Below are 14282 nucleotides of genomic sequence, written 5' to 3'. Positions count from 1 at the left end.
GTAGTCATGGATCCATTGTCTGCAGTAACCCACCATGCCGAGGAAGGAGAGAATGTCCTTCATCGTTTTCGGGACCGGGACGTTCTCTATTGCCTTTATTCTGTCTTTTCCGAGTCTCCTTCTACCTTCCTGCAGTTGGAATCCCAGATACTGTGCACCAGGCTGGTAGAACTGTAATTTTCCCAGGGATATTTTCTGCCCTCTTTCTGCCAAATGTTGCAGCAATTTAATTGAGTCTTGTTTACCATCAGGACCTGTCACAGAGAGTATCAAAAGGTCATCAGCGTACTGGATCAAAGTAGACCTCTCTGATAATTGACATTCCTCAAGATCATCTTTCACTGCTGCTGCGTATACGGCCGGGCTTTCAGTATACCCCTGGGCTAGCCTAGTCCAGGTGTATTGTTGATCCTCGTAGGTAAAAGCAAACAGGAACTGGCTGTCTTTATGCGGGGGTATGGAGAAAAAGGCCGAACGTAGGTCAATTACTGTAAATGTGTCGGCTTCCACCATTATAGGTGACAGAATAATATTGGTGTCAGGTACTAAAGGGGCAATCGGGATCACTATTCTGTTGATAGCTCTCAGGTCTTGGACAAAACGCCATTCATTACATCTTCCCACTTTTGGGATTGGCAGAATAGGAGTATTACACGGACTTTGCGTTTTCACTAATACTCCTTGTAATAAAGATATGATGACTGTAGCTATCCCTTCTTCAGCCTCCAGGGCCAGTCGATACTGTTTTAAACATGGCAAGGCAGCACCCTTTTTTAAAGTCACTTTATGTTCAGGGGCTGAACACACTCGCCCCACATAATTCTTATGCTTTGTCCGTAGTTCAGAGGGTACTTGGCCCAGAGCCATTGGTAACCTTGGCGCATCCTCAGCAGGCAGCTGTTGCTTTTCAAAAATAGTGTCCCACTCCTTTCTGACCTATGTGATCTTTCCTTCTGTGTCATTAAAGAAGTCAATCTGGATTTCTCCTTCTGTCATTGGTAACTTTGTCAAACATGAATTGACTGTTTGTCCTTCAGCCTTTTTATCATTTCTCCTATTTCCTTCGCTGTTGCTGGAGGTCCAGTAGCTATGGTCAAATGTGACTCAGAAGTCTCTCCTGTTTCAAATCGATCCCCCGGGACCCCAAAAAACAAATAAGGGGTCGCTGTTAATTGCTCGATTTTATTCAACCAGGGCGAGACTCTTTCCTGGTACCCGGGATTAGGGAGGCGAGTATATAATGCAGTGCAATGTGTTTGCTTATGTTCTTGGCTGGTTTTACGACAAGATACTGTAAATACTGGCCTTTTGAATCCTGCACTTTTTGCAGAGCACAATGGATTTGATTAATTAATTGACTGTACGGATTGCTACTCAATTGCCAATATAGGTCCTTCTTCAGTTGTACCGGGCCCTGGTGAGACCGCACCTGGAGTACTGTGTGCAGTTTTGGTCTCCAAATTTGAGGAAGGATATTCTTGCTATGGAGGGCGTGCAGCGTAGGTTCACTAGATTAATTCCCGGAATGGCGGGACTGTCGTATGTTGAAAGGCTGGAGCGATTGGGCTTGTATACACTGGAATTTAGAAGGATGAGGGGGGATCTTATTGAAACATATAAGATAATTAGGGGATTGGACACATTAGAGGCAGATAACATGTTCCCAATGTTGGGGGAGTCCAGAACAAGGGGCCACAGTTTGAGAATAAGGGGTAGGCCATTTAGAACGGAGATGAGGAAGAACTTTTTCAGTCAGAGGGTGGTGAAGGTGTGGAATTCTCTGCCTCAGAAGGCAGTGGAGGCCAGTTCGTTGGATGCTTTCAAGAGAGAGCTGGATAGAGCTCTTAAGGATAGCGGAGTGAGGGGGTATGGGGAGAAGGCAGGAACGGGGTACTGATTGATAGTGATCAGCCATGATCGCATTGAATGGCGGTGCTGGCTCGAAGGGCTGAATGGCCTACTCCTGCACCTATTGTCTATTGTCTATTGTCTATGAGCATCTGTTGCCCTTGTTCTTCCTCCTTAATTAAATTTAGCAATTGATGTGTCTGCGTTTGAGGGAGTTCCATAAACATGCGGTCTGCAGTGCAGTGTAAGACTGCTCCCAGTTTGCACAGAGCCTGCCTTCCCAGTAACGGGAGTGGGGCTGTTCTAGAGATTATAAAAGTATCAGTAAGTGGCTTACCATTTACCTGAACACGAGTGGGATCTGATAAAGGTTCTATCATGGGGACACCGGCAACCCCAATAGTATTAATATTTGACTGACTGATGGGGATGTCCTTGGAGGGGGGCACAGAGGACATTGTGGCCAATTTATAAGCTTGATCCTGTCGGGGCAGCAAACAATTTACTAAAGTTTGAACAGCTAGAGGCCCCTTGTCAGCTCGGGGGCACTCCGTCCCACTTACTCTTAAATAAGACAAAAAAATCCGTGATTGTCTCGTCTTTGTTTTGCAAACATCTCACCACCTCCCCTATATCACTATGTTTCCTTGCTGCCCTCATTATAGCCTCCTTTCCTCTATGGGCCAACCAGTGACTGAGGGACTTATTTCCCTGAGCCTGTTGATCATCATTTGTTCCCCAATCACCATTTTCTCCGGGAGGAACTGCAAACCCATCTTTCAGGGAAGCCCATAAGGTTCCATATGCACTTTTCAGCAGCATTTGCGGGAGGGGGCTGTAAATTCTGCAGATCTGATTTAACCAATTAAGAAATGCACTGGGTTTTTTTATGGGATCAGGAGCTTCTGCTCGACTTGTCGAAGGAGCTGTGGCTCCGCTACTGGGGGTGCCTTCTCTACAGGGAGTCGGGGATATATTGCTGCCAGTTGCTTTGGTATTATGGGCACAGGTCCCTCATTTCTCTCTTTCTGCTTAACGCCTTTTCCCTCCTCCAGGGGCTGGTGTCTTTTCTCCATCCCCGCCCATTTCCTTATTATTTCCATCAATTTTAAAGTTATTCTTAGCACTCCAACTATAACTAATAACACTACCATGACAAATATTAATTGTGCTCCCATCTCGCCAAGCCATTTCTTTTTTAGAGATAAGTGGGACAGAGATAGCTTATAACTTCCCTCATCCTGCCAATCTCCATTTGATTGATCAGCTAGATTAACACAAAAATTTACCGGACATTGGTCATCTCCATTCTTTGTTATTACCACATCTGCTGGCGATCCCAGTGAAACAATGGGTTCTGCTACCTTTTCCGGGTGTCTTTTGGTCTTTTTTTTAATCACCTTTCTTATCTGCATCTTTCCCTCCTGGACCACCTGTTTCGCATCCTCAGGCCTCTCTCTATCAGTAGGATCAGATTTCTCTGATTGACTACAGTTTCCACCCATATTCTTTTCACAAGTCTATAAAACAAAAGTTAGCTTTTTGCAGACAATGGTCTTGTAATATTCTATTCACAGTTTGCGCGCACTGGTTTTACTCCGTCCGCAAACCTCAAAGTCACCTTTCAATTTTTATAGCACGCTACGGCACCTGTTTCAATTTATCTTACGTCCAGCGTGAGTAAATAATCTTCTCCCGCTATTCGCCTCACCCCACAGGCCTCTTGGCTAAGCGTGTCACCAGCCAGTTAAGCTAGGTTGCCCGGGGGCTCTCCCTCCTCTCTGGGAAGCCCACCCATCCCTCTTTCGGTGGGACTATTTTATCATTCCCTTTTGTTTCCCCTTGTATTCGTTCGATTCCCATTACAATTGGGATCCTGCCGACTACGCCAAATTCTGTGGAATTAATTAATTTAGAGGGAAATGAATGGAAAATGAAAAGCGGAGACTTTGCAGATTTGCTTCGAGATCTTATTGCATGATATCATGGAGAGATGGCGGCAGTAAACTGCCCACCAGTTCTCTGACTTCACAGCAGAATTAGCCGACAGTTATACTGTGCAGTAAGCAACTTTTGTTTTTTGTTAGATACTATATGAAAATATTCTATCGACTACAATGGGTACCAATTATTTCATTAGTCATAACACACTTTTTGTTTATGTTAATCTTATTCAACAACAAATGGTTAATACAAGTCAAGCACAATACAAGGGCATCTTGACATTATTCTTTCTCACCTTTTAGGCAGCCCGCGCCACCATCCGCTCTCCGAGCCAATGACGAGCCCCACATTTACAGTAACATTTCTATGCCACTAGTGGGAGGGGGCACGGGTGGTCTCCTGTAACCTCATAAGGAAAACAAGCCGTTATCACTTCTACTATTTCATGTTTACATTTACCATCCACCCGTCAACACACTCCCAGACAAGGGGTAATACGTCTAATCTTACTTTGCCGATTCCCACGAACCTCTTCTGCACCTGATCAACGAGAGATGCCAATTGTCACATCCAAGCACCCTTTCGTTACCTTGTTCAATTCCAATCAAAATGAAGTAAGGAAGGATATTCATTTTTCTGATACACATGCCATCAAAGTTACATTTCATTAAGTTCAGGACGCTTGTCTCTGAACTAACCGTGTCGCTCTCCATCTTAATGCAGAACTAGTGTGAACTGGTGATCAATGGTTGATGTGATCAAATGTTGATGTGGACTTGGTGGGCCGAAGAGCCTGTTTCCACATTGTATCTCTAAATAGGTAGGTAGGTTAATAAGTAGGTAGGTAGATAAGTAGACAGATAAGTAGGTAGATAGGTAAGTAGGTAGATACATAGATAAGTAGACAGATAGATAAATAGATAGGTGAATGGATAAATAAATAGATAATAAAAAATGGTTCATTGTTGAGTGGGAATTGTATAAGGCTATCTTAGAGAAAATGTCTCTTTGGAGGAACAAAGAATGTTTTCTACTCTTTTTTTCCCACATCACTCCCTTGGGCATAATAGCATATTGGTCCTTTTTCCAGGTGAAGTGGGCTTTCTAGCTGAAGACCGAAGAATAAACGTGGCAGTAACTCGCGCACGGCGCCACCTGGTGGTGGTGTGTGACGCCCGCACGGTCAGCACCCATCCCTTCTTGAAGTCCCTGGTGGACCACATGACGGAGCACGGGGAAGTACGCACTGCCTTTGAGTACTGTGATGACGTGGTGTCAGAGAACTACGTGCGACCGGTCCTTCCAGTTGACCAAAGGAGGGCAAAAGATTCTTTGGTGCAAAAAAGTGACAGGAGCCCAAATCGCGAGAAAAGCACGGCGGCTGAAAAAACACATAAAGACGCTGCTAAACATTGCAATCAAAAAAAGAAGGATGCAGATCGGGATAGTTGCACAATGCACAAAGAGAACATCGGTTCAGAAACAGTAGAGAAAACTGCCCAAACTACAAATGTAAAAGATAACTCCGAGAAGCTTAAGGAACAAATATTGCGATTTATCGAAGATAGTGCTATGAATAAGTTTGAGTTCCCTCCATCACTGAACTCTCATGACCGTTTGTTAGTCCATCAAATAGCAGAGGAGCATGGCCTTGATCATTTTAGTATCGGTGAGAACAACGACAGGTTTATTGTTGTGGCTAAATCGTGGTTCTCAGAAGGACAAAGACAGCTCAAGTACCACATGGAACAAAAGTGGCCGGATGTGCCTCTGAATGCAAGTGACCTTACCCCTCAAATCTCCATGGAAAATGAAAAAGGGCAGATTCTTACTGAGAAGGGAGAACCACAGGAGTTTACCTCTTGTGTTTCTCAGTCTAAGCTGGAATTAAAGACTCTGTATATTGAAAGGATGCAGAGGGAACAAGCCAGGAGAGAGGAGAAAGCAATACAGAAGCAATGCTTCAGTACCTCTGCGTCTTTGAAGTCAAAAAATAAAAAACCTGGTATGTATTGTCTTTTAACGGAAAATAAAGCTGCTGATCTTGCTTTTAAAATTGTATTATAATGATGGGCGGAGGAGAGTTGATCCGGTGTAGGCTTTATCTCTGAGACTAGATCAGGATGTTTAGTTTTATCACACATCCTACCATATATTATAGAGGTTTATTACTGCTTTGTTTTTGACAATTCAAATACTTCTTTAACTGCTTGGTCCTGTTTAGAAATGCAGTTCTTTATTTTTGCATCTATTTAAAGATACCTTGTCAATCTACAGTTTAAAATATTTTGAACATGTATGTATGGCACAGGAACAAGCCTTTCAACACATGTCGTCCTTGCCGACCATGCTGCCAAGTTAAACTAAGATCCATATCCCTCCTTTCTTGCACATCCATGTTCCTATCTAAAAGCCTCCTAGACGACGCTTTCATATCTGGCTTCACCACCCCCTGCAGCACTGCGTTCCAGGCATCCACCACCCTCCCATGTAACCAGACTTGCCCCACACATCTCCTTTAAACTTTGCCCCTCTCACCTTAAAGCTGTGCCCTCTAGCCTTTGACATTTCCACCCTGAGGAAATGACTGGTTCTGACTGCCTACCCTATCTCTGCCCCTCATAACAAAAACCACGCCTCCTGGTTAATCCTAAACAACCTATGGCAGTCTTTTGCAAAAGAGCAACACCGGTGTCCACTCCGAACATAAAACCAAAGTTAAACTAATCTCCTCTGCCTACACATGATCCATCCCCTGCATATCCGTGTGCCTATCCAAAAACCTCTTAAATGTCACTCTCATATCTGCCTCCACCACCAACCCTGGCAGCACAGCTCCCACCACTCTGTGTGTGATAAAAATAAACTTGGCCTACTCAGCTCCTTTAAACGCCTTCACACCTTAAAGCTATGCCCTATAGTCTTTAACATTTCCACCCTGGGGAAACAGCTTCTGACTGTCTACCCTTGATGCTTCCCATAATTTAAAAAATATGGTGAATGGATTTTTATTAACCATTGAGCTGGTTTATCTGAGCCAGTACTTCGCTAAATCTTCAATCAGCTCTGCTCAGTACCATTGCGCAAAAAAACCACTGCAATTCTTGCACAAATTGGAACTTTCCCAATTTGGTACTCTTATCCTTAAAGTAATTTTATACATGAAAGAAACCAGCAAGTTACAGCAATATTAAGGGTTTTCATTTGCAAAAGAAACAGCCTGACAGTGTGATATAATTGAAAAGGATTTTCTCCCGTGTTTGCTTTAGTTAACTGGCTGCTCTTTCCGCTGCAATTAAATTTGTTGAACAGTACATTAATCTTATTGCAAAATACCTACAATAAAACAAGTGCCTTGAGTTGCAGGAAGGATTGGGAATCTTTTGTGATCAGACTATGTGAGATGCAAAAAGCCATCTTGCCAGAACATTGAAAGCCTGCATTGTGGCTATGATACTTTCGATTTGGTATAGATAGAGTCATAGAATCTTGCAGCGTTGAAACAGGCCTTTTGGCCCAACTTGCCCACTCCGGCCAACATGTCCCAACTACACTACACTAGTCCCACCTGCCTGCATTTAGCCCAAATCCCTCTAAACTTGTTCTATCCATGTACTTGGCTAAATGTTTCTGAAATGTTGCGATGTTACCTGCCTCAACTACCTCTCCGGCAGTTCATCCCATACACCCACCGCCCTTTGTGTGAGTAGTGAATGTTAATGGTATCTTTAACTGCTTGTTTAACAGGGAAAACCAAAGAAGGAAGTGGTGTGGAAGAGGATTTTGACGCCCTCATTGCAGCATCTATTAAAGCAAATAGTGTTTGTGCATTTTTAAAGTGCAATGGAAGTATTCTCACCATTGGCCAACATTGCATCCACTGTAACAAACACTACTGTCTCAGCCATCACATCCCGGAGGTAAGAACTTTGTTGAATAAAAGCAAATGCTAACTCGTTCACCAGTGTTAAAAATTGATATATCGATCAAACATTGAATGAACCTTATATTATCGTATTATAGTAATACTAGACCAAGTGGACCCGTTGGGCCCAATCCTCTCCTGCATTGGTACAGCACCCTCTCCTCACCCCCTCCCTCTCCTCCCTCCTCCCCTTCCCTCCCCTCCCCTCCCCCTCCCTCCTTCATCCCCCTTCCTTCCCCTCCCTCCTCCCCACCCCCTCCCGTCCCCCCCTCCTCCCCTCCCTCCTCCCCCCTCCCTCCCGTCCACTCCCCCTCCACCGTCCCCCTTTCCCTCCCCCCCACTCCATCCCCTCAACCCCCCTTATCCTCCCTCCCTCCATCGGAGATAGATTTAAACTAAAATGCGAATAACTTAAAAAATATAACACCGATTTCAATTAAACTTCTTCCATTAGCACCAATGGGATGATGGTGAGCAAGGTGGGCCTAAAATTGTTGCGCTATCGTGTTTCATTTTGGCTGTAGTTCAGGAACAAATAAACAAGAGTTTTAGCATATAGATATTATAGTAAAACTCCCATAAGTTTTCTCTGGCCCCGCGTGGGTTTTCTCCGGGTGCTCCAGTGTCCGTCCCCCCCACACTCCAAAGACATACAGGTTTGTAGGTTAATTGACTTTGGTACAACTGTAAATTGTCCTGAGTATGTAGGATAATGCATACATGATGATTGCTGTTCAGCACAGACTCAGTGGGCTGAAGTGCCTGTTTCCATGCTGCATCTCCAAAGTCTAAAGTCATATTTCATGCTACCACTCCAATTCATTCCTAGTCATTTCAATACATCAGGATATTTTTTGTTAGGAACATTGGCATCAATACCAATGTTGCATTTATCATTCAGTCCTTGTTATCTTTGAGAAAGTGGTGATGATTAATAAGAACATAATGAAGAGGTTTAGGAGTTGGTCACAAATCACCTCAAGCCTCTCTGCCAGGGCTGATCTGATGTTGGCCTTGGCAATGAGAAAGAGGAGGGAACATAGCACTGTTTATTCCCTTACAGGCCAAATTTCCATCTGTCTTGAGCCTAAGTACATCAGCCATCACAATCTGAAGATTTCCACCCCTTTGAAAGAAGAAATCCCTCATAAATGTTACCCTAAATGGTTGATCTCTTATTCTGAAACTATGCCTCCTAATTTTAGAATCCCTCAAAACCTCTGTGTTTTAATAAGACCACTTCTCATTCACGAGAACACCAGCGAATTTAAGTAAGTTGTGCCAAAAACCTTTCTCCCAAAGCAACTGCTTCATCCCGGGAATAAACCCAGCAAACATTCTCTTACACGTAATCATGTATGGTCTTTCCACTGACTGGTTAGCATGCAACAAAATCTTTTCACTGGTACATGGGACAATAAACTAAACGAATTGCCTCCTATGCGTGTGAATCCCTCCCTGAGAAAAAGGCAGGCATGGTCTTCCCAGAAATTTGATCCAGCAGCCAAGAAAAGTGACATATGCCCCATTTGGACAGCTTTGTCATTCAGTGGCAGCGTTCCTATCCATTTGCTCCCCTCCACCCACTAGGTGATGGAGCCTGTGATTTGAAGAAGATATCACAAATTGCTGAATTGTGGGCAGTATTCTGTGGGAAAGACACGCTGCAGCCACGATACTCAGGTGACAGAGGGAATTATAATTTCAGACTGTGGGTGCATTTGGTACTCAACGTAAGCTTGACTCCCAAAAATGTACCTGATAAAAATGGACTTGTAAAATCCATGCGTGGAATTCTCTGATCACTGCTATTTCATTTGCGTATTTGCCTATCCCAGTACTTTTACTCATAGCTTGGAGGTGAGAGGGGCAAGTTTCAAAGGAGATGTACAGGACAAGTTTTTTACACAGAGGGTGGTGAGTGCCTGGAATACACTGCCGGGGGTGAGAGTTGAAGAAGATACGTTAGTGGCATTTAAAATACTTTAAGCTAAGCACATGGATATGCAAGAATGCAGGGGTAGGGGTTATGTGCAGGTGGATAAGTGATGGTCTTGGCATCATGTCGGAGGGGTGTTTTTGTGTTGTACAGTTCTACGTTTGATGTAGAACAGGGGAGGGCTCAAGTGAGATGTAGCCTTTATTATTTTTAACATTATTTTACTCCCTGTGGGACGGTGCCTGATCAGCATTGTCACATTCACAGTGTCTTATTTTTAATTATTATTTTTTAATTTGAGAAGTCCGGACAAGCATTCGCTGTTAATTGTCCCGCAGGGTTGTGGAGGCTCCAGTATGGCTTCCATCTGTTTACAATAGACAATAGACAATAGGTGCAGGAGGAGGCCATTCGGCCCTTCGAGCCAGCACTGCCATTCAATGTGATCATGGCTGATCATTCTCAATCGGTACCCCGTTCCTGCCTTCTCCCCATACCCCCTGACTCCGCTATCCTTAAGAGCTCTATCTAGCTCTCTTGAATGCATTCAGAGAATTGGCCTCCACTGCCTTCTGAGGCAGAGAATTCCACAGATTCACAACTCTGACTGAAAAAGTTTTTCCTCATCTCTGTTCTAAATGGCCTACCCCTTATTCTTAAACCGTGGCCCCTGGTTCTGGACTCCCCCAACATTGGGAACATGTTTCCTGCCTCTAACGTGTCCAACCCCTTAATAATCTTATATGTTTCGAAAAGATCTCCTCTCATCCTTCTAAATTCCAGTGTATACAAGCCTAGTCGCTCCAGTCTTTCAACATATGACAGTCCCGACTGTATATTTACACATTCTCAACGAAAGCAGCCACTTCTGTCATCGTTGTCACGAGTAACGCGAGCTTCTCCCACATTTGCCGCCCTTCCAGGTTCACGGGTGTAGTGCGCAGGCCAAAGCTCATGCCCGGAAAATCATCAGCCGAGAAGGTGTCCTCTATGCAGGCAGCGGCACTAAGGACAAAACATTGGATCCAGTGAAGAAGGCTCACCTACAAAGAAAGCTGGGGAAGAAGCTCGATCAGCTGGCTAGTCAGCGAAGTGCCAAAAAGGAAAGTAAAAAATGAAGTAAAAACGCTGTATCATAAATTTAAATAAATAGCCTAAATATTGTATATTTATTTCAAGAGCTTCCCTACATTGTGAAAATAACTCTAAGGAAACAGTAATGTATATTTTTGATCACCCATGGAAAGGACACCAAAATAATTATGAAAAATAACTTTGGCATTGCTCTAGATGATAGTGTAGCAGTGTTTAGCTACAGAATTTCTCATCCTTGCACTGCCAGCAGCAGTTTGAAAAGCCATGAGAGCAATTAAAAAAAATCTAGGACTGCAAATAATAATCCAGGCACTAATTCCAGTGTAGACACAAAATGCTGGAGTAACTCATCGGAACAGTCAGCATCCCTGGAGAGAAGGAATGGGTGACATTTTGGGTCAAGCCCCATCTAAAGCCCCATTCCTTCTCTCCAGAGATGCTGTCTGTCCCGCTGAGTTACCCCAGCATTTTGTATCTATCTTCGGTTTAAACCACCATCTGCAGTTTCTTCCTACTAATTCCAGTATGATGGATTGCCGGAATCTATTTTTTCCCCCAATAAAGAAATATATCTACTAATTTCCTGCTGTGCTGTTCTGAATGTGCAAGCTATTAATTAACCACCAGACTTACAGGCTTCTTTCTGTAGTTGCCTGAAGAGATAATATTGACTTTGAGGAGAACGTAAACATCGGACTTAACATGCCTAGTTTGTACCTAAATATAATAATTTCAAACTCTTGGATTGCCATTGAGAAATGACACAGGAGAAATGCAAGCTGACAATTATTTGCTACTGTCACAGTTAATGCAGTGCGATGGTGAACAGGTGAATTATTTACCTTTACAACTCTGATCTGATATGGCTGTGTAACTACATTTGTATGTTGGGAAAAGAATTGAATATCTGAACCTGCGATATGATATCCCTTTCATTTCAATAATATGTATAAATTTAGAAACAAATGCTTGGATATTGCCATTGAAATGGTGCATAAATATTCAGTGCTTGTGGTCTTTGCACAGTTAGACTGGTAGGTACTTCTGAAGTGTGAATATGCACAGTTACTGCCCGTCATTTCCCGATCCTCCACAGGGTGTGCTGTTCTGCAGGCTTCTGCTAAATTTCCGGCCATCTGATTTTATTTGTGAATTGTAATTCCCTTGTATTTGAAATATTCAAAATAAAATAATTTCTTTTATTTGTTAAAATGATCTTCTGCAGTCTTCATCATATTTATTTTGTATGCTGTGAACTATGTAAAATGGTGGTTAAAATTGTCTGAGTTTGCTGTCTGTGGGAATTCAGGGAGTTTGGTTGCAAAGCCAATTTATAGATAGCAAACTCGTATCAGTAAAGGGAAGTCTAGAGTTCACTTTGTTTTTGTGCTGCGTGGAGAGTCACCACACAATCCTGACTGAAAAATCAGGACTTGAGTCTCTGCTCCATGAGCAAAACGCTGAATTGCTGAATTGTCTTCTATTCCAAATGTTACATAGAACAGAACAGCACATGAACTGGTCCTACGGCCCACATTTGCACTGAACATGATGCCAAGACCAACTCTTATCTGCCTGCTCATGATCCACATCCCTCCATTTCCTTATCCATATGCCTATCCTAAAGTTTCTTAAACCCCACTATTGTTTCTGCCTGAACCACCACCACTGGCACACGCAACCCTCTGTAAAATTTGCCCCGCGTGTCTCCGTTAAACTTTGCCCCTCTCATCTTGAAGCTACACCCTCTAGAATTATTTTTTCCATCCTGGGAAGAAAGTTCTGACTATCTATGCCTCTCATAATTTTATATACTTCTATTGGGATTCACCGCAAACTCCGGCATTCCAGAGAAAACAATCCAAGTCAGTCCAACCTCTCTCTCCCTGTGTCTATTACCCCCCTAATCCAGGCATCATTCTGGTAAACCTCCTTTGCACTCTTTCCAAAGCTCCCACATCCTTCCTGCAATGCAGTAAATCTTGATTAATGAATAATTCTTGGTGGTGACCAATGTCTATATAGCTTAATGCCCAATATTTGACAGATGTAAGAAGTATTATCAGTCTCATTCAATAGCACAATTACGGAAACTTAATTGAGTAAACCAGAGCTCTGTATCAGCCAGACGTCCACTGACGTTTGGCTTCAATCCATTGGGCGCGCCTTGTGGGTCGTTTGTTGAAAGGAGAAATGACAAAGAATAGGCAATAGAGAATGTGTAGTATGCCTGGCCTTTGAATTCCTAGTTTGATTACTAATATCTGGATGAACTTTAATGTAACACTTGCATATGCTTTACAAGACACTCCAGTTTGTGTAACGTAGTTGCTGAATGTTTCCAACCCATGACACAAAAACAATTGCATAATTCCACAGTATTGTTATTGATGTAGAACCAGCAACACTATGGTCTCTCTCTAATTATTCATTAATTAAGATTTAATCAAGATTCTCCTCCCCCTCCCTCTCTCCCTCCGTCTCTCCCTCTGTCTCCCTCTCTCCCTCCCTCCCTCACTCACTCACTCACTCACTCTTCTCTCTCAAGATTACACCTTGATCTGACAGCCTGTACATTTTATTGCTAGCAGCGACATTTATTCAATTTAGGATTTAACTCGATTGGAAATTGAACACCTGAAGGAATTAATGGCTGCAACATTCAAGGGAAAAGGATCATGTGCAAGAGCAACAGCCTTCCAAATAGGTCAAGCCACACATCATTATCCTGTGTGGAAATTTGGATATAGTGCACGCAACACATCATGGCCTGTTGACAATTCAGTGACCTGCTGCTGTTCTGAATCATCAAATTTACAGCAAGAGCTTGGGGCAGGATTTTAAACGACTGTGCTGGCAGAATTTCATATTTCTATTGCTTTTTTATTTCTTTTTTAGATTAAAGCAATTTAAAAGATTCAAGAAAGATCCTTATTTCTAATGCTTTTTTTTTGTTGGTTGAATATTAATATTTTCGTGTAGGTCAATTGTCTGTCTTTTGATGAGCTCAGCAGCTAGTGTGTTATCTTCCTCATGCTTTTTGTCTTCCAGCTAATGAGAGCCTCAGCAACATGGGGAAGTGTCTCACCTTTTACACAATGTTGCTATTTGGGGAAAGAAATTAGACAGCTACATCTCCTTATCATGGCAGCAATTTTGTGTGTATGTTGTTTATACAGTGTAAGGATGAGATGCCGTCAGTCATTGAATGATACAGTGTGGAAACAGGCCCTTTGGCCCAACCTGCCCACACCAGCCAACAGCCACACTAGTCCCACCTGCCTGCACTTGGTCCATATCCCCCCAAACCTGTCCTATCCATGTACCTGTCTAACTGTTTCTTAAACGTTGGGATAGTCCCTGCCTCAGCGACCTTCTCTGGCAGCTTGTTCCATATACCCACCACCCTTTGTGCGAAAAAGCTACCCCTCAGATTCCTATTAAATCTTTCCCCTTCACCCTAAACCTATGTCCTCTGGTCTTCGATTCACCTACTCTGGGCAAGAGACTCTGTGCATCTTCCCGATCTAT

At 43.1% G+C, this 14282-nt stretch overlaps 1 protein-coding gene across 1 annotated transcript in view; it reads left to right on the top strand.

Annotated features, from left to right (window-relative positions):
• ighmbp2 (immunoglobulin mu DNA binding protein 2) overlaps positions 1-11967 on the top strand; it is a 62503-nt gene extending 50536 nt beyond the window's left edge. Inside the window, exons 14-16 of the mRNA XM_078415138.1 lie at positions 4883-5797; positions 7540-7712; positions 10580-11967. Coding sequence (XP_078271264.1) covers positions 4883-5797; positions 7540-7712; positions 10580-10774 — 1283 coding nt within the window. The 3' untranslated portion in view covers positions 10775-11967. The remainder of the gene's footprint in view (positions 1-4882; positions 5798-7539; positions 7713-10579) is intronic.
• Positions 11968-14282: the final 2315 nt, after the last annotated feature.

Source organism: Rhinoraja longicauda, chromosome 18 (assembly GCF_053455715.1).
Source record: "Rhinoraja longicauda isolate Sanriku21f chromosome 18, sRhiLon1.1, whole genome shotgun sequence".
Taxonomy (NCBI): Eukaryota; Metazoa; Chordata; class Chondrichthyes; order Rajiformes; family Arhynchobatidae; genus Rhinoraja; species Rhinoraja longicauda.
Note: the sequence above shows the minus strand (reverse complement) of the source record. Positions and strands in the feature narration are given on the sequence as shown.